Source organism: Polyodon spathula, chromosome 11 (genome assembly GCF_017654505.1).
Source record: "Polyodon spathula isolate WHYD16114869_AA chromosome 11, ASM1765450v1, whole genome shotgun sequence".
NCBI lineage: Eukaryota > Metazoa > Chordata > Actinopteri > Acipenseriformes > Polyodontidae > Polyodon > Polyodon spathula.
In genome coordinates, this window is record NC_054544.1 from 27,539,637 (window position 1) to 27,560,790 (window position 21,154).

The 21,154-nt window shown below is 42.5% G+C and overlaps 1 protein-coding gene across 2 annotated transcripts; it reads right to left on the minus strand.

Annotated features, from left to right (window-relative positions):
• Positions 1 to 35: 35 nt before the first annotated feature.
• On the minus strand, positions 36 to 16,938 carry LOC121323712 (chordin-like). 2 transcript variants are annotated; one of them, XM_041264924.1, is made up of 23 exons: positions 16,850 to 16,938; positions 16,522 to 16,659; positions 15,442 to 15,545; positions 12,969 to 13,095; positions 12,377 to 12,523; positions 12,151 to 12,268; positions 11,939 to 12,035; positions 11,620 to 11,761; positions 11,379 to 11,516; positions 11,177 to 11,259; positions 10,273 to 10,420; positions 10,038 to 10,144; positions 9,642 to 9,915; positions 9,274 to 9,515; positions 8,922 to 9,035; positions 5,726 to 5,932; positions 5,316 to 5,409; positions 5,130 to 5,186; positions 4,831 to 4,934; positions 4,609 to 4,711; positions 4,281 to 4,435; positions 3,665 to 3,758; positions 36 to 2,332 (listed from the first exon to the last, which is right to left on the minus strand). In XM_041264924.1, the coding sequence occupies exons 2-23, from the start codon at positions 16,655 to 16,657 to the stop codon at positions 2,259 to 2,261; spliced, it is 2,865 nt and encodes a 954-aa protein (XP_041120858.1). In that variant the 5' UTR covers positions 16,658 to 16,659; positions 16,850 to 16,938; the 3' UTR covers positions 36 to 2,258. The 2 variants fall into 2 exon arrangements, with proteins under 2 accessions (XP_041120858.1, XP_041120859.1); XM_041264925.1 differs by having other exon boundaries at positions 37 to 2,329.
• Positions 16,939 to 21,154: the final 4,216 nt, after the last annotated feature.

Below are 21,154 nucleotides of genomic sequence, written 5' to 3' on the forward strand. Positions count from 1 at the left end.
AGAGAATAACAAGACCAGTTATTGTTTTGTAAATTAATTTTAATTTTAATTTTTGTTCCATTTTCAATAAATACAAAAGCTTCAAATTCTAATAATAATAACAGTTAAGAGTGTCATCAGCTGCCCTAGAGGGAAAAGAAGGGTCTCACTGCTGATAAATAAATAAAAAAAAACAAATAATTATCAAATAAAAACAACAGGAAAGGAAGCATTTACACGATGATGTACAGTACTGCTCATCCTTACTGTGAGTCATGAGCTGGCATTGGCAGCCACTGGGAGAATGCTTTCAGGCAGGAGGTACTGGAATACATTATATAAGACCTATAGATCTGCTGTAAGCCAGTGAGCTGTGTATCAACGTCAATCATAAAGCCTGATCATTAAAACCTTCATATCTATGTGTCTGTCTGTCTATTAGTCTAGCATTCCACCCGTGCACAGAGTTTAAAAAAGACAAATTGGTAAATAAATTAGAAAGACAGATAGACAGATCGGTAGGCAGGCAGATTATTAGTTAGTTAGAGTGTGTTTATAATGGAACAGGTGAGTGCACTTGCAGGTGATCCACAGACAGGAAATACGAAGAGATGCACGGTTTAACCCAGGAGGATGAGCCGTTCTATTTGCAAACACCCCCACTGCTGTACTATACGACTGGTCCTGGTCTAACCACAGCACTGCTCCCTGTTTGCTGTCTCCACAGCGCAGGTGGTCTCCAGACCCCCTGTGGCAACAGGAGCTGCACAATTTACTGCACAGCATGGGGATTCCTTTTACTGTGGCACAAAGACTACCAACCCCTCGGGGAGGGACCCCCGGCCGAGGAATACATTGCCATTGCTGTCCCCTTCGCATAAGAAAGACAACAGATACACACACAAGACCTGCCACATCAGTGACCTCCCTTTCACTTTCACTCTGCAGGACTCCCACATGCTGATGCAGATCAACCTCTAATCTACTGAGAGAGAGAAGGGCATGCAGAAGAGGAGGGCATGCAAAGCACAAATAAGAAACATTAAGGCATGTAAAAAACTAACAAAAAAAAGCAGTAAGACCTGTTTAAAAGACCACCTGCATAGACCACTTTTCTGTGAACAGCTGCTGATTTGCCATGTTACATCCCCTGTGGTTAATGACACCCTCTGTGGTGGTTCTGAGCCAGAGTCTCTCCTGATTCGTATATTTTTCTATAACTTCTTTCCACTTTTTCTTTTGTATGCCTGAGAAAGATTAAATATTTTGTGTAATAATTACAAGTTACTGTGTATCTCTATTTGACTGTGTCTACACCCCCTCCCCTCCCCTCCTTTCCAGCACTTAGTTTGCACTACAATGCTGTTTAAAAGGCATTAGGGCTCATTAGCACATCAGCAGATCCCTTATGTTTTATGAGAAGAAAGTGCTTCTGCGACTTTCTCAAGGCTTGTATGTGACGAGTGCAATGGGAAGCAGTGTGGTTTACTGTGATGAAGACTGGAGAGCCTGTATATATACTAGTGTGTGATGACCACCCCTGTTGGGTCCAGACACTTGACCTCCTGGGGCACGCTCTGGGCAGCTGGGTAGAAGAAACAGGTTCTGAATACTGCGCAACTAGAAGCTGCTTCTCAGTGAATACATTGCATTCAATGAAATGGGTCTCCTGGTTCGATCCTCCTATAGGGAGAGATCCCAGTTCATATTCCTAGCGCTGCCCCTCTAGCTGCCCTGGAAAGGAAGGCAGAACGAGCCATTGCCTCTTGAAGAAGTCTCATAGGGCTGTGGATCTGCCACGCCCAGCAGCAGCAGGTACTCAGGGCTGCAGTGGACTCCTCTGAAACTTCACTTTGTGGAACATCTCAAATAAATAAAAGGGTATCTATTCTTGCGTACTGACCAGGCTGCTAGAAATTATGAATAATCTGCCAAGGCCCGTTTTGTGTAGTCATCAAAATGGTTAAAAAGAAACTCAGATAAAATCTTAAATAATTGTTCACTAAAGTTCTCCTGACCCCTCCAGAAAGTCCAGTCGTTTCTTTTTAAATATTAGCATCTGTCCTTTGTTTTTTACAAATCATATTATTTTCAATGATATTAAAGTGGAGTTTGCAAACCCAGTGGAAGTCTCTTTCTGCTGCCCTTTCATTTCATTGTGTCCCTGTGCTGCAGCGCTGTCTTGCTGTTTCTCGCTCTCTGTCCGAGGTGGAAGGGCTAGCCAGCAGCACAGCTCATCGCTCGGTCTTGTTGGTAAAAGTTAATCCGATTGTTCAGCCTCAGTAGCCCCAGTTCTGTTTCTTTTCTTCTTCCTCCTTCAACTGCTCCACTTCCTCCACATTATAGGCATCTGCTAGCAAATAAGAAGTTACATATTAGAATTTGGCAGGAACAAGGAACTTGTTGTTAAATGATCTAGACAAGATTCAGAACTGGGCAGACACATGGCAAATGACATTTAATAGAGAAAAGTGTAAGGTACTGCACGCAGGAAATAAAAATGTACATTATAAATATCATATGGGAGATACTGAAATTGGAGAAGGAATCTATGAAAAAGACCTAGGAGTTTTTGTTGACTCAGAAATTTCTTCATCTAGACAATGTGGGGAAGCTATAATAAAGGCTAACAGGATGCTCGGATACATTGTGAAAAGTGTTGAATTTAAATCAAGGGAAGTAATGTTAAAACTGTACAATGCACTAGTAAGACCTCATCTTGAATATTGTGTGCAGTTCTGGTCACCTCGCTATAAAAAAGATATTGCTGCTCTAGAAAGAGTGCAAAGAAGAGCGACCAGAATAATTCCAGGCTTAAAAGGCATGTCATATGCAGACAGGTTAAAAGAATTGAATCTGTTCAGTCTTGAACAAAGAAGACTACGTGGCAACCTAATTCAAGCATTCAAAATTCTAAAAGGTATTGACAGTGTCGACCCAAGGGACTTTTTCAGCCTGAAAAAAGAAACAAGGACCAGGGGTCACAAATGGAGTTTAGACAAAGGGGCATTCAGAACAGAAAATAGGACACACTTTTTTACACAGAGAATTGTGAGGGTCTGGAATCAACTCCCCAGTAATGTTGTTGAAGCTGACACCCCGGGATCCTTCAAGAAGCTGCTTGATGAGATTTTGGGATCAATAAGCTACTAACAACCAAACGAGCAAGATGGGCCGAATGGCCTCCTCTCGTTTGTAAACTTTCTTATGTTCTTATGTTCTTATGTACCAATTCTGTTTCTGCACACATTATTCACTGTCAATTCTATTGACAGAATGCTGTCAATTCTGTTTCTGCACACATTATTCACAATGACACCAATTCTGTTTCTGCACACATTATTCACAATGATACCAACTCTGTTTCTACACACATTATTCACAATGCTGTCAATTCTATTTCTGCACACATTATTCACAATGCTGTCAACTCTGTTCCTGCACACATTATTCACAATGATACCAATTCTGCTTCTGCACACACTATTCACAATGCTGCCAACTCTGTTTCTGCGAACATATTTGATAATCCTGCCAATTCTGGTGACATTCTGACCTTTTTCCAACTTTCCATCCTGTTGATCTGATTGGTTTCAACCTTTTAACAAACAAGTTAGTCGATGGAAAAATCAATGAATGAAGATTAAACGCCTGTGTTTACCAGAATTACATCATCGCTGCCTACCTTTGCACTCAGGGCAGCACTTGTTCTCTCTCCTGGTGATCTTGCTGCAGGTTAGTAGGGGGCACTGTTCTCTCTGGCACTTGGTAATGCCATCCTGTGGCAAGACAAGAAAGGAATGTCAGGGTCTGCCTCTAACCCACCTCCCACGTACAGAAGCACGGAACTGGCTACTGTTGCAGTGTGGGTACCACCAGCAGTGAGTGGCCTCATACCTATTAGCGCTTCACAAGACAACACCATCAGGCTATAAAGCAGGCAATCATATGAGCAATCACACCTGGTGGAGTGGTGATGTGACTCAAGGCATGTAGCCAACCTTAACAGGGATTATTCATAATGACCCTTCCTTGACTCCATCCAACTGCATGACATTGATTAAGCAGTCTAATAACAAACACATTGCCTCTATGTGAGGTGCCTGGGCCTTTCTGCAATAGTGCTACTATTGAATCGCACTCCCTTGCCTTTGCTCTCAAATCTGTGTATGTATGCAGAGTGCTTATTGAATCACACTGCCTTGCCTTTGCTCTCAAATCTGTGTATGTATGCAGAGTGCTTATTGAATCACACTGTCTTGCCTTTGCTCTCAATCTGTGTATGTATGCAGGGTACTTACGTCGCACCAGCAGGTGATGCACTTCATTTCTCCGAAAGGAGGAACCTCTGGGTGCCAGCTCTCGTTGCTGAGGTACCAATTCTTCCCGAATTTACAAGCCCGCGGCCCATCCGCCTGCATCATCTCTGTGAGGTCAATGGAAGCCTTCTCTTCAGCTGGGAGGTCAAAGCACAAGACATTAGAAACCTTGAACCTTTTACCTCGCATTCACTGCCCCTGGACTAGAGCATTGAATTGTCTCTGGGAATGGGGAGTGGGTAATGGAAAGGACATTCTGGACTCGGTGCCCTAGGAAATGTATAGAAGTGTGATTGTGCCGTTTATGTACCTGGGCATTCTTTGCAGCAGTCGGAGGGACTGCGTCTGACAGGGTTGTTGCAGGTCAGTAGAGGGCAGTTCACCTTCTCACAGTGGACTTCTCCAGTGGCTCCCTGAAGTGACGAAGCATCAACAGAGTGAACAGAAGAACACAGGCTCGCTCCTTTCAGCAAAGTGCATTGCATGCATAGATACAGAATGGGGGTACTGTTGGTTTTAGTTTGAGACTCACCTTGCAGGTACAGACGGCACACTTGATGTATCCGAACGGAGGCACAAATGGATGCCATGTGGTCCCAGGTAGATGCATTTTCCTGTCCCCCTCGAAGTAGCAACCTGGAATTGAGTAAACCAAAGAAAACACCTTCAGAAATCTGGGAGGCAGTCTGGCCTAACAGCTAGTGTTGGGGGCTTGGGTTCTGTCAAGAATGGGAAAGAAAGACAGAGGAATGGGAGGTGAATGAGAGAAACAGAGAGAGAGAGAGAGAGAGAGAGAAAGTAGTGGAATTACAGATAGACTAACAGTCTCACCATCCATCTGATCACTTGACTTTTCTGTTTGTTTGACGTATTTCTCTTGTTTTTTTTCTGTGGAGGAGAGGGACAGAAGAGATACAGATTAGATTGCAGTCATAGTTTGGTTCCCTAAGCCTTGCTATAGAAAAAAACAGACAATTGTCAGATTTTTTTTATCTAGCGGAAGTAACATAGACATACCTTCACAGACTGGGCAGCACCTGTCTTCAAGATGGACGACATTGGCACAATCCAGGACAGGGCAAATGATGGGATCGCAAATCACAGTCCGCTTCTGAGAGAGAGAGAGAGAGAGAGAGAGAGAGAGAGAGAGAGAGAGACTCATGACATACTGCCTAATTAACATTGAGTGCTGGCTGAAACCTGGAGAAGCTAGAATACCTTTAATGGATTTGCTTGGCTTGGCTTTTAAAAGTAGGCTAACCTGGTGTTTCTTTGTTTGTCAAGGTGATTTAGATGAACGTATCGCTTTTGAAAGATTTAAACCCCTAAGCTTTAGTTTGGCACTTTGTAAGATGGGCTTCTCTTCAAAGCACTGAGATGAAAGGGCATATTGTTATTATTTCTGAAATAAGAGCGAGCTTGCATACCTTGCAAGTGCAGACCGTGCACTTCTTGTCATAGTCGGGGGCCCAGCGGGAGCCATGTGCGCAGAACTGGCCCTCGAAGAAGCAGGAGCTGGGGTCTTTCTTGATCTCCTCAGGATCCAGCTTCACCTCCTCGAACGGGATGAAGTCAAAATGTGCGTCGTCGATCTGGGAGGCGGGGCCCGATTCACAGCTGTTTGGGACATGGACCTGTAGGAGCAGCGACAAGAGAAAGGGTCAGCACGGCAGAGGTCCTACAACCAGCAAAGCCAACACAGCCTCCTGCAGGCACTGAACTTCAAGAACACAGCCTCCTGCCAGCACTGAACTGTAAGAACACAGCCACCTCCCAGCACTGAACTGTAAGAACACAGCCACCTGCCAGCACTGAACCGCAAGAACACAGCCTCCTCCCAGCACTGAACTATAAGAACACAGCCTCCTGCCAGCACTGAACTGTAAGAACACAGCCACCTCCCAGCACTGAACAGCAAGAATACAGCCACCCGCCAGCACTGAACTGTAAGAACGCAGCCTCCTGCCAGCACTGAACTGTAAGAACGCAGCCTCCTCCCAGCACTGAACTGTAAGAACACAGCCACCTCCCAGCACTGAACTGTAAGAACACAGCCACCTGCCAGCACTGAACTGTAAGAACGCAGCCTCCTCCCAGCACTGAACTGTAAGAACACAGCCACCTCCCAGCACTGAACTGTAACAACACAGCCACCTGCCAGCACTGAACTGCAAGAACACAGCCTCCTCCCAGCACTGAACTGCAAGACCACAGCCTCCTCCCAGCACTGAACTGCAAGAACACAACCACCTGCCAGCACTGAACTGCAAGAACACAGCCTCCTGCAGGCACTGAACTGTAAGAACACAGCCTTCTGCCAGCACTGAACTGTAAGAACACAGCCTCCTGCAGGCATTGAACTGCAAGAACACAGCCTCCTGCAGGCACTGAACTGCAAAAACACTTAGCTATTTTTGTTTGTTGGCAATTCCTCAACAAAATATGTCAGCAAAGTGATTTGGCAGCGATCTAGGAAAGGAAAATAATTGTCTTGTCTCCCACAACTTCCAGAATGCCTTTCTGTTTCACTTCATTTGATCTTTTTTACAATATATATACAGTGCTATGAAAAGTATTTGCCCCCTGTCTGACTTTCTGCATTTTTGCACATTTTTCACATTGAATTTGGTCAGCTTCTTGGGAGTTGTAGTAGTATATAGAGGGAGTCTGAGAGAAAAAAAATGACACCAACGTTTGGTGCTTCTTTTATTTGTTTGGTGTGCAAGGTAATCAAACATGCAATCTTCAGGTGTGAAAAAGTTATTGCCCCCCCCTAGTTAACTCAATCCAATTAAAGGGATAATTAGGGTCAGCTGTTTGAATACTTTGGTTAACAACAGGCCTGATTTGGGCCAGCCCTGCCCAATATAAATCTGACCAACTTTGGCCCTTACCATCAGAGTGCAGTTGTCAGCACACAGGTTCTAGAGGCACATAATTTTTCTGAAATTCCTGAAGACCTCCAGAAAAAAAAAGTTGTTGATGCCTATCAGTCTGGAAAGGGTTACAAAGCCATTTCAAAGGCTCAGGGGCTCCACCAAACCAAAGTCAAACCCTTCCTGCCAAATGGAGAAAGTTTGGGACAGTAATGAATCTTCCCAGGACTGGCCGCCCTGCCAAAATCTCCCCAAGAGCAAGGCATAAAATCATCCAGGAAGTCACAAAGAACCCTAGAACAACATTCAAGGATCTGCAGGCCTCTCTCGCCTTGGCTAAGGTCAGTGTTAATGACTCCACCATCAGAAAGACACTGGGCAAAAATGGGATTCATGGCAGAGTAGCAAGGTGGAAACCATGGCTCACTAAGAAGAACATGAATGCTTGTCTCAAGTTTGCAAAAAGCACCTGGATATGTGGAACTATTTGGCCAGCATGGGCCCCATTATGTCTGGCGAAAACCAAATACTGCATTCCACACTAAGAACCTCATACCAATGGTCAAGAATGGTGGTGGTAGTGTCATGATTTGGGGATGCTTTGCTGGATCAGGACCTGGACAACTTGCCATCATAGAAGGAACCATGAATTCTGCTCTGTATCAGAGAATTCTACAGGAGAATATCAGGCCATCCATCCAAGCTGAAGCGCAGCATGGCCATGCAGCAAGACAATGATCCTAAACACACAAGCAAGTCTACATCAGAATGGTTGAAGAACAAGAAATTTAAAGTTTTGGAATGGCCTAGTCAAAGTCCAGACCTAAACCCCATTGATATGTTGTGGTAGGACCTGAAACAAGCAGTTTATGCTTGAAAACCCACAAATGTCACTGAGTTGGAGCAGTTCTGCATGAAGGAGTGGCCAAAATACCTCCACGGCGCTGTGAGATACTGATCACTTACTACAGGAAGAGTTTGGTTGCAGTTCTTGCTGCTAAAAGTGGCGTAACCAGTTATTGAGTCTAAGGAGGCGATTATTTTTTCTCACGGGGGCATTGGGTGCTGCATAACTTTCTTTAATAAATAAATGAAATAAGTATCAAAATTTGTGTTATGGGTTCACTCACGGTCCCTTTTATTTAATATTAGATTTCAGTTGAAGATCTGATAATATTCAGTGTCAAAAATATGCAAAGATGCAGAAAATCAGACAGGGGTCAAATACTCTTTCACGTTACAGTATATATATATATAATATATATAATGGGCCGTCTATGTATTGACATAATTTTTACTTATATCTTTAAATCTGTATTAATTCTAATTACTACTATTCTATATAAATGTATATTTATATTATCATGCAATGCTGGCTCTGAGGATCAAATAAAAAAAACATTCTTTCCCTGGCTCGCCTGTGTATGCTTTCTCTTCCCCACCCCTTTACTCAACCCTGGCCAGATGTCCTGTGTAGAGACATTTTTAACACATTTCCTTTTGAAACTAAAAAGATTAGCTGCCGCTATTAAATATCCCTTTTGTTGGCTTTCAGCAGCTCCCTTCCGTTAGCCCAGCCCATAGTTGCCAAGGCATCAGCTGGAGGCACTCCAAGTGCTGAGAATTCGAAGCAGAATGGGAGGGACGCTGGAGGAGAGGCAGTCAGTCCAGGTCTGCAGTCAGGGAGCGATGGCAGCGCTGCAAGGGTAATATGTGTGCAGAATGTGTCTGTGATGAGCGTACGTACCCTTCCTCGGATCTCTCCCCTGGGGTTCACCTTGGTGCTGACTTGGATAAAGGCATTCCCCTTGTCCAGCTGATGGAGAAGCTCCATACTGAGGTCCTTTAGCACACCATTGGTCTGTCAAAAGCAAGGGAGACACAGGGCATGAAGAACAGTGAAAATCAAAACCCAGTGATCAAGAGACAGTGCTATGACAAACAGCCTACATGCTTATAGCTTCGAATCTTCAACAAGTCAGGAAACACAAAACTAAATTCTACAAGTTTTCTGAATTTGGTGTACATCTAGTAGCAGTCCTTATCTAAACCTGTGTCTCTAGACCTATAGCTTTGTCCCAGTTTCTTGTTACACATACCTGTGACCCGTAAAAGCCCTTGAGGAGTCTCTTGTGCTCACGGCTGCTGTCGTCCAGCTCTCCGATCTCAGCGAAGCCGTGTAGGTGGGCATCGAGGGTAACGTCGTCGGATTTTCTGAGGCCAGACACCACGATCTCATAGTGCAGGTGACAGTTCTCATCCACCGAGACCCAAACGTGACCCGCCGCACTTGTGCGGACAGGGGGAGAAACAAACTGACCCGCCAGAGGGACTGGAAGCTCTGCAGGGGGAGGCACAAATCAGCCCTGATTAGAATATAGAAAAGGAACAGCAGGCACTATCTGTGCATAGACAAGTATTTATGGTCAGGCTCCTGTGAGATTTCTGCACACAGAACGTCTCTTACCTTGGAGTCGGGCCTGCAGGCCGCTGTACAGCAGGGAGCTAATCTGCCCCCGGAGCTCTCCCTCCTCGTACTCAGAAGTGGCCACGTTGAGGAACAGTTCATTCTGCAGCAGCATGTGGATGTCACGGGCGTTCAGGCGTTCCCACGTCCCCACCACATGCCCCTCACTGTAGTCAGCAGTCATGTCAAACAGCACATTGCGTCGGCTCCTGCGTCGCGGCTTCGTCTCAATGGTCACACCGGTCACTTTGCTGGCAACCCCGGCCACCTGAATCTGAAAATACAGCAAGGACATTGGATTGGGGTTCCCAGCTTGGTCTTGTTTTTTAAGCAAATAGTTGAATTGCTTAGGCAGTTGTGTAAGCCAGGATGAATAGTTCATCACAGTGCACATACCTGGTATTCCAGTGTTCCGTTGTCATGCAGGGTGAGCATGGCAGAGCCCACGGCCCCAGTTTTGGTGGGTGTCAGGGCATCTCCACTGGACAGCACGCTCTGGAGAGCTGAAGAGAGAATCATTTTGTTGGAGGCTCTGTGATTCAGTTGATTGGTTTTACCCATCACTATCATACAAGTAGGTCTTCATCTGTGACCTGAATAATGGCAATCATTTTTTGGGGGGTTTACTTACTGTCGCAGGACTTCTTCCCGGTGATGTACCCCGAAATGCGACGGGGGTTCTTCCCTTCGGTTGCCAAGGCGATCTCCAGCTGGCCGCGAGACAGCCAGAACATCTCACGGTTATTGAGGTTTGTCAGCACCTCTGCAAAGTCAGGGTCCTGGAGAAAATGATTTCATATTATTTTAATGATACATTGTTTAGGTAACAGAAACTTTGAGCTCTGCTTGTCTGCAAGTAGGCAGTCCTTTCAAACTGGAATCCAGATTCAAATAGCAGCCAAACTTTTTTTTTTTTTTTTTTATTATTTTCTCTTACTGTTTTTTTTTTTAAGATAAATGAACTCCCCAAAGGAACTCTAAGCAGTCCAAAGTTTAATTTGGAGGGCTGTGTTTGTGCATACCACAGCTATTTGTACTCTTCGATGCTTAGCACTATCCCTTCTGCTGCATAGAAATCCCAGATGATTGAAACCAGAGCTCTCATAACTCACATTGTTGTGCACATTTACAGCACTGCCTAATAACACATAACAGGAGTCTGGAGTGTAGTAAAGAGACCATCTTTTTCAGCAATAAAAAACAAATGCCACAGCAGTCTAGAAATCTGAAGATTGAAAGTAGAGTTGAGGAAATAAATAGATTTGTTTTATATAGATAGTAACTAATTGATTCCCACGCCCTCAGCTAAGTGCAGTGGTTCCAAGTCATTGACTAAATGGTGGGGACTTCACACTAAGTGGAGCCACCACGTCATGCAGAATGCAAGACCCCAGGTGTGTGGAGAACCCTGGATTGTTCTGTGAAGCAGAATGCAAGACCCCAGGTGTGTGGAGAACCCTGGAGAGTTCTGTCGGGCTTCACGGTTGTAACTGTACCTGCAGGGGATTATTCTTTCTATTCATGTCAGTACTTACGTGTGAGGTAACATTGGCTCGGATTTCTCTCAGCACATGGTGATGGTACAGCAGCTCAACTCTGATGGGTACTATGGAGCGCTCTGCAGGGAAACAAATAGTCGTGGAGTTGAATACCATGTACCACAGAGGTGAAAGGAGAGACGTGGCTCTTGAATGATGAAATAATTGAATTTGCTCGGTGTTTCTTTTCTGTGTGTACCTTTCTCCCTTCTCTCCAGCAGACCCTCAAACATCAGAATGAAGTGCAGGTTGTTCTCCACGTCGCTCAGCGTCAGCATAGCGATTCCGCCCATCCCTGCATGCTCAGCATCAGAGGTTATTATGGAACTAAAGGTTTCTGGGAAGGGAAACAGAATTCAAGATTGTTAACTACCCCCACAAATCTGGATGGATGGTCAGATAGATGGATAGAGAGATAATATTGTAAAGGGGGCACATACCAGCAAACAAGGCCCGGTGCTTGATGAGCTTCCCATGAATCTCTTCTTCCTGATTGGCTGTGGTCAGCAGGGTAACGTGAAGCTGTTCCGATTTCAGCAGCCTCATGTGCAACTTCTGAAGATTGCTCCAGATGCCACAGATCTGAAATTACACAATACATCAGCGTCACACGCAAACACCATGCTAGGCAAGGATGTCATGACCATTTAATGACACTTCTTCAGTCAAGTTTCTTCATTCATTTTAAAGCCAGTCTGTAGTGTGTGTGCTCCACCTTTACCAAGTAAACGGGGTGGGGGGGGGGGGGAGGTCACTTACCATATTGCTTCCTGGAGATGCAGTCCTTGGCACAAAGTACTCAAATACAATATTTCCATCTCTGTCTATGAATTTAACTCTACTGGGGCGCCCGATTCTGCAACAAGAAAGGAAACCATGAAGTCCAACCTAAATAATAAACAGGCATAAACATATACAGACATGCTTATATACCCCTGAGTCTGTGTGTATTAGTGTAAGAGTGCCCTTACCTTTTGAATGTGATGGAGAAAACCAGGCTGGATCTAGAAAGAGTGAAGCGGGCACGGGCAACTCCGCTGGAGGTGGACTTCCAAGAGTCAGCAGCAGCAGTGAGCAGCGCCACAAAATCTGAAATTAAACAAACAAACAAATACATAAACACATACTGGAATGTCTCATGAATCAAATGACTTGAAGCAGCTCCATCTGTCTGTTCTCATGGGAAAGGTTGTTTACCTGTTCTGCTGTCATCCTGGGAGATGTCTTCGGAGCTGAGGTAAGAGCGGTCGTTGTAAGTTTTGTGTAGATCGTCATCTTTCTCCTGGAAATATTCGAACCCGTCGAAAATGTGGTCTACTTTCTTATCTGGAACACGAGACTGGACTGCCAAAATAAACAAACATGGCAGTATTAGGAAAAGGAATAGGCAAGTGAGCAACTAGATATGCTTCTTCAAGGACTGATCAAAAGAGGTTCTGTAATGATGCTGAGGAGAGAAGTGACAGCCGAATGCACTCAAGGTCAAAGTTTCGATAACGTTCACTCTCCTGTAGAAGGCAGACTCAGACTGTACAATACAGAGGCTGTGCCATTGGGATGTATGGTGTGCTAAACACCATTGGGCAATCACTTTCACAGTGTTTGTAACTGGACCCCAAGGTTTTAAAAGTGCTGTACTTTGTTAATGAAACAGGGATATCAATTAGTGCATCTATACCTACCTAAAATATGAATATACTGTACTTTTTAAATGTATTCATTAAATAAGGTAGGCTGTATATCTTTCCTGTAGTGATTGCATTGAATAACTACATTCTGTGAGGCTCACCTTTGGGGCAGGACCTGCAGCAATGCCCGGGTAATAGAACAGGGTTGCTGCAGGGTGGTTCGGGGCAGTCGTGTTTGATGTTCTTACAGCTCACCTTTCCAAACACCTTTCCACGGCGATTCCTTTGCTGGAGAAAGAAAAAAAACAAGACAACAAGCCATGAGAGCAGTTCCGTTCAAATAATAATAAGTTATATATTGGAACAGGTTTTCATGCCATAACTAATATGAATCGTGTTTTTCCAGACCTTGCTGATGAAAAAAAAAAACAGCAGCTCATCAGTTTATCTGTTTACATACTGGAAGATTATATTATAAAGTACTAATAGAGTGTGCAATTCTATGCATGATTACTTAAGCTGTACAGTACCAGTCAAAAGTTTGAGTAGACCTGCTTTTTCATGATTATCTATGCTTTTAACTGTATAAACTTGTCTATAAACACTTAATATTTCATTATATGATACATGTACTTATATAAGCTGATAATCATAAGTGAATTGCATTCAAAAATGTAATTTTTAAATGAAAATGTAATCTTCAATGAAAAGGTCACCCAAAGCAAGGGGACTTCAGTCTGATGCCCAAGTCAGTTAAAAGTGTGAAATGTGTATAACATGGTTTTAGAACACTGGCCTAAGTATAAAAGTGTCTTTGTTCGATGTTCTCTGAGTTAATTAACATGTTACCTAATTAACCTTTTGTCACCAATTATTGTTAACAGGTGAGGGTCCATGATTACTATAAATATAGGTAGCATAGGCACAAGTTTGTCATTCCTGAATGTAAGGGAGTAGAAAATGGCAAAATACGCTCAGTTAAGCAAAGAAAAAAGACAGTCTGTAATTACTTTAAGAAATGAAGGTCAATCTTTAAGCTAAAACACAAGAACTTTGCAAGTGTCTGTAACTGCTGTGGCCAAGAACATCAAACGATTTGAAGAAACTGGCACTCATGAGGACTGAACAAGGTCAGGCACGCCTAGGGTGACCTCAGAATCAGAGAACAAGTTCATTCGAGTCACAAGTCTGCGGAATTGGCGATTAACTGCCCCTGAAATACAAGCTCAGCTAAATGCTACTAGAAGTATAGATGTTTCAACATCAACTGTTCAGAGGAGATTGCGTGAAGCTGGCCTAACTGGAAGAATTGCTGCAAAGAAACCATTGTTAAGAGTTCAGAATAAGAGGAAGAGACTTGCCTGGGCCAAAAAACACAGAAACTGGACATTTGAGGTGTGGAAGTTGGTCTTATGTACGGATGAGTGAAAATTTGAAATATTTGGGTCCAACCACTGAGTATTTGTAAGACGCAGAGAGGGTGAGTGCATGAGTTCTGCATGTGTGGTTCCCACTGTCAAGCATGAGGAGTGTCATGGTCTGGGGTTGCTTTGCTGGTGACAGAGTTGGTGATCTTTACCAAGTCCATGGCAAGCTCAACCAGTATACTATTCCATCAGGATTACAGCTAGTTGGACAGTCCTTCATTCTTCAGCAAGATAATGACCCGAAACACACCTTAAAGTTGTGCAAGAACTATCTTGCGAAGAAGAAAAGTGAAAGGCAACTCAATCTAATGACCTGGCCTCCCCAGTCTCCAGACCTCAATCCCATAGAACTTGTATGGGATGAACTGGACAGAGGAGTCAAAGCAAAGCTACCCACAAGTGCCCTACATCTCTGGGAATTGCTGCAGAAGAGCTGTGAAGACATGTCGGGTGATTTCCTGCTTAAACTTGTTAACCGAATGCCTCGTGTTTGTGAGGCTGTTATTGAGGCAAAGGGTGGCTATTTTGAGGAATCCAAGATTTAGAGACAATTTTCAATTTTCTTGAGCATTGCTTTGATACTCCTTATGTTTTGTTTTGTATATTGTAAAATGTGTTTTCATTTTCAAGTATTTACAGAAATGTATACAATGTAAAACATTGTCAATTATGAAAAAAAAAACTAGTTTCCAGCAAGTGTACCAGTATACACACACACACACACACACACACACACACACACACACACACACACACACACACACATTGTTAACTCTGAATTGCACCTAATTACTATGAAGAATGGGAAGTAAATGGTTTTTCACATTTTTCTAATGGACGCTTCCAATCGTTCTGTGCGTTGCGTATTCTGCGGCTTAACACTCAATAATGAAGTGCTTAATGGGGAACAATTACAATCACTGGGGAATTGTTTCTGCCGCATTTGTAAAGTTTTCCCTGCCTCGCCCCAGTTGGTACCTTTAAACTTTTCAGTTATGTACAGAATGAACACTTTTGGTTTCTTCATTTTTGTTGAATTGAACACTTTTTTTTCTTTTTTTATGTATCCCAGGAAGTTTCAATCGTTATTTTATTTACTAACTTTCTTCTCATTGCTTGGCAATAATAATAATAATAATAATAATAATAATAATAATAATAATAATAATAATAATAATAATAATAATGTTGGTTTACGTTCACATACCGATTCACAGTGACACACCACGCAGTGCATCACCCCAAACGGCTCTCCTAGGTCAGGGTGCCAAGTGTCTTCAGGTGCGTAAAACTTTCCTCCGAATGAACAGCCTAGAATACAGAAAAATATATTCAAATGAGTTCTGTGGCTTCGACTCCATTTCCTTCATTTGGACAAATGTTTAACCTACACCACATCTAAACACAACTCTCCACAATACTGGCAGACCGATGCCTTCCAAGGGCAGAAAATACAATCATCAATATATAGGCCTACATTACAATAATACTTTAACAACCCCCTCAATACAGAGACGATGAGACGCTGTTTTATTACAACTAGAGGCGTCTGGACGTCTTTTTTTCGAACACATGCACTTGGCAGTGGAGGAGCGAGCCGGCTTGTGTTTCAGCACCGTTCTGCTTCATTGGGAACACGGCTGGCTCGCGGTGCTGCTGCCTGGTGTGTGTGTTTGTGTGCCAGTGTATGGCAGCGTTGTTGATTTGACATTGTGCGGTTGCCGTAGCTGCCAGTGCTAACAAGCTGGTTCTTATTGTTTCATTAAGTAACTACTTCAAACTAGTCAAGACAAGTAAATGTTAGGCTGAAACACACAGTACTGCTGCAGCAACATTTGAAACAAATAACTTTGGCAACGTACCCATGTCCTAAGACAGCACAAAGAGAAGCAGTTGCGGGAATGTTATCGATTACGTTTCCAGGGTCATACATACTGTAGCCCATGGATCATACAAGTGTTTTTGTCTAAAAATAAATCTTACCACTAGCCTAATATAGTCCCCAAACAGAGCGTATTGGTGCATTCTGTCTGGCAAAATGGGATGGATAAAAAAGCAAACAAGCTGTTCTGCTTCTGCTCAATTACTGTATTCAAATAAATTTTGAAACAAAGTAGGTTACAAAACACGGTTCAAATTAAGAAGAAACCTTGTGCTTCCTCTTTCATGGCGCAAATTAAAATAAGTAAACGCGATAAAATGCATGAATCATAGCTCACTTCTGAAGGAGGGAAGCAGTCAGCAAGAGCAGGGTATCCATGTAAGGGGAAATGTACGTGCGTCTCACCTGACATTCCTTTCGACGGTTGAGGCTCCAACTCTGGTTGAATTGGCAACGCAGCAGATTTGAGCCGAGAAGCTTGTCCCGAACCTAGCCATTCGAAATTCAGCAGCAGGACTGCCACGAGGATATAAGTCTTCATTTCTGTGCGCAAAAAAAAAAAAATAAAATATATATATAATATATATATATATATATATATATATATATATATATATATATAATATATAAATATATATATATATATGCGATATGCTTATACGCTTCCCGAAAGAAATCCCTAAACATCTGGTCAATAAAAGCTAAGTCACATAAATAACCCTAAAAGACTTACAGATACACAATACTATCAGTTTCTCCGTATAAGCAGTAGGCTGTACAATCCGAGCTCTGCCATAAACCGTTTCTGACACTAGGGAGTCCTTCGGCTTTTATATGATCTTGACCAGGAGATTCGGTCATCGAAGCCAACAAAAGCCCCACAGCCAACCCTAATCACGAAGGGGGGCGGTATTCAAATCAGCTCATAGGAGTATGATTAGCAGACACAGCTTGAGTTCACTCCTCACCAAACCTCGGGAGAAAAGTGTTAAAAAAAAACAGAATGAAAACCAGTCGGGCTCTTATTGGAAAACAAAACTATGAAGTGAGGTCTCTGCGTTTAGCACATCTACTGTATTCAGCTTTGTTAATACACAATAGTATTGTTTCACGAAGAGGTTTGAAGTATGCAGAAGCACTATGGCTGGTATATTGTGTAACCCTTCCCAGCCGGGAGTCTCACACAATCCAACTGTTTTGTTTATTACTGTCCATAAGATATGCAGTGATGATTTGAAATTACCATCAAGTAATAAAATATTAAAGACTGGTCCTTATAGGAGATTACAGCGTGTTTTGTCCTGGTGCTAAATTGCAACATAGCTTTTAAATTAGCATTTGAAATTGTTTTGTTGTTTGCATTTATCAACCATGTTATAATATTCCCGAACGGCAATATTTAATAGTAAAAGTCTAGAAGCCTGTATAAAACGTGTTGATTAACACAAAGGGAATTTGAAATGTGAACAGCTTTACATGGCTCTGTTGAATATGCGTATTCTTTCTGTCGAGACAGACCGATCTTACAATATTAAGGTTTTACAGGCTTTAACAAGCTAGTTTAAGAAGGTTATTATGAGACACCGGCCATGTGTTAGAACACCTTTTTAGACCAGATTAATGAAACTGAAACCGAAATCTCACAATAACTACACGATGAATAAACAATACCCATCCAATATACAGGTGCTGGTGCTCCATCGAAGAGGTATCGTTCAAAAGTAGATTATACTGGAAAACAAAAAAAATCTACACACCTGAGGCTACGACACACACACACACACACACACACACACACACACACACACACACACACACACACACTACACCTATACAGACAGGACATGTCACACAGCTAGAAACATCTACAAACTTTGACTCATTAAAAGAATGTCTGGTTAACCAAACTCTATACGTGCTTGTGGGCGTTCCATAAAGAACCGTCAGGATCGAATCACCGGTTTAATGCTCTGATGTGGTTCAAAATTTGAAATATCAAATTATAGGACAGCTTAGAACTCGGAACACAGTGCTCAGTGTATAAGAATTGTTCTTTATATACTCCAAACAAAATAAGAGTTTCAGAGAAAAGCCACATGTTAAATAGGGTATTATTATTCTTATTATTCTTATACGTATTTGTTTTATTTCCCCAAAATGTTGCCTAATTATTAACTATGTGAGTGACTTGGGTTTAATTTGACCCAATTGAGAACATACATAGGCCTACTCTTTCTCTTACTTCTGTCTTGTTCTGTCTTGTTTTAAGCGCTAACCCCCCGCCCCCCCCCCCCCCCCCCCCCCCCCCCCCCCCCCGCCCCCCCCCCCCCCCCGCTCTCTCGCCGCCCTGCAGCTCAATGTCCTGTAGGCCCGCTCGGTCGGGGTCTGCACACCCATGGATCTCCGGCAGCACTTTCAATTCCTTCCCTGTATTCTCATTCAGGATGCCCTAAATAATACTAATAAAAAGCCTTTATGGGACTCTTAACAGATATCCAAGGCTGGGTTTGCAATGCATAAGGGTGCATGAAGGGGGCACGCATCATCACTCAAACGAAGAACAGTGACAAACTCCGGATCTTCACCCGAAATGCAAACCCCTCAAACCAACCCTTCAATAAAAACCGAGCGTTCAATCATAGAAAAGAGAAAGCGCTTGTTTGGCATCTCTTAGATTCATTGCAAAGCAGTCAATAAACCTGACAATTGTTTATTTTATTCTTTTCACGTCGCTGACCTTTTTTATAGGCTACATCTACGGCCACACATTTTCCATCGCCCTATAAAATGAACTAATTGTGCTTCATAAAGTCGAATGAAAGCTGCTAAATAATGTTACGTTAACATATTGGATTACACACCGCTTTGTAGTTTTACATATACTTAACGAAAAACTGGCAAAAAAAAAATAAACATTTTGAAATCTAACATCAAAATACTGTACTACTGTTATTAGTAGTTTCTTTGATCTTAAATAAAATATCTATATTGTGCTCATATAGTTTTTTTTGTTTGTGTGTTTTTTTGTTTGTCTCAATACTAAAATTCTAGGTGATGCAAAACTCATTTACAGATCCTACTGCATGTGGTTTGTAATATGGATACTGGGCCACACGTCATGATTCTTTCTTTTGTTTTCGCCTCTTAATTTGATGTGTTGTTTGAATGTGAAATACTTCCTTTTCTAATTTAGCCATTGTAGGGTGAGTGGTTATGCAAACCCGCTGAATCGCGTCTAGGGTCGAATTTCTACACTTATTAAACGCGAATAGGCGAATGATCGCGTGTTTGTATTTAATCATGAGGTGATAACTGGTGGTTTCGGTTCATAGGAACAGCCATTCATTAGAGACCTAGGAAGCAAAGCAACTGTTAATATACACGTTTTAAAATAATAATAATCGTTCAACATAATGTGCGCATATAATAGAGTACTTTGTGAATTGCTTTACAGCCTAACGTATCACACACAGACGCGCCATCATACAAGTTAATACAAATAAAAAAAATAATCAATTAACAAAACAACATAGAATATTATCAACGTAATATAAATCAGTATAAGACTCGTTTCCAAATAGTGCACCCGTTTGACACAATCGATTTCTGCATTCTGTCTCCTCATCTTGTTTATCTGAGTATTTATTATTTGAAATGCTATTTTAGCAGAGGTAAGCAATCTTTACCAAGCCACGGTAATGCATGTACTGAATCTACTGCTCGGTCTTTGTTTCAACCTTATCTTAAATGATTCATCCTCAAAGCAGACGAGTCCTTTATTTAAAATTAAATCAATATACCTTCAGCAAACACTCGAACGCAAATATCATTCTAATTGTTTGAAATGTTTTTGGTAAATATATGCCCCAAATCGATTATGTGTTGTTTTTGGAGAGTTTGTATACAATCTCCATAATTCAGTATTATTATTGCTGTTGTTGTTGTGGTTGTTAGTAGTAGTAGTAGCATTAGTAGTAGTAGTAGTCCCGTTGAGAGCTAAGGGTTAGGGTTAGGGTTAGAGTCCGAGTTTGTGCGGACATCACGGTTGCTCACTCCCATTAGCTGATGAAGGTGCTTGTATAATGTTTTCCAATATCTCAAGACTCGAAACATACAGACCCAAAAGACTTAGATGACAGCATGCCCATAGTCAAAGATCACACAATACAGCTGGGGTTTTAACAAGAAAATCCTGAAGCAGAGAAAGTGTGTTTTAAATTAAATTACATTTTAAACGAAACTGAAGTCATGTTGAATGTGCCAAAACATTACATTCTAATAAAAAGATTTAACTGTGACCATAATTGGACGAAAATGAATTTTCAGGCTATACACACCTTTCAGAGTTTAAATCTTTATACGTCTGCGGATTCATCTGTGCGGGTCTAGAAGTAGTTATTAGCCTGTATCACAGCATTACTCTTCCGAAAACAACTATTTAGTTTGAGCGATCAGAGGAAGGCACAGGGTGTTTGCGCGCGTGTGTGTGTGTGTGTGTGTGTGCACGCGCGCGTGGGATAAAGTTAACACAAAAGGGTGTTTTCCCCAAGTCCTCGTAGGACACCAGGAGCATCTCTAATCGACTTTCGTGAGATTAGCTGAAAGCTGCGAGTGTGAATGTAAATGCACTTTCTACACGGAAGGGGCTGGGGGTTGGGGGTTGGGGGGTTGGCTGGGGGCTGGGGACTGGGGCTTCGCAGCCAGCTGTGACCTGGCCCGCACTTGACAGTTGAACCGTTCAAACACACCGGCAGCTGGGGGCAAATATTTGAGGCATGGCTTTACGAAAATGTGCCTACTGAAGACTCGTAGCCGTCCTCTATACCTGAGACATGATCCTCTGTGAAACTCAAATAGAGAGTGAATGGGATGAATATTCCTATAGTACTATACTCATTTTTTTTATCTGGCGTCGTCTTTAAAGGCACCCGTATGCCTGCTTGACTTCATTTCTTACGGCGTTAAAACTGAGAGTTCTTGTATTGAATGTCTGCACGATTTCATTTGTCTTAACAACGAATGTATATGCTTTTACATT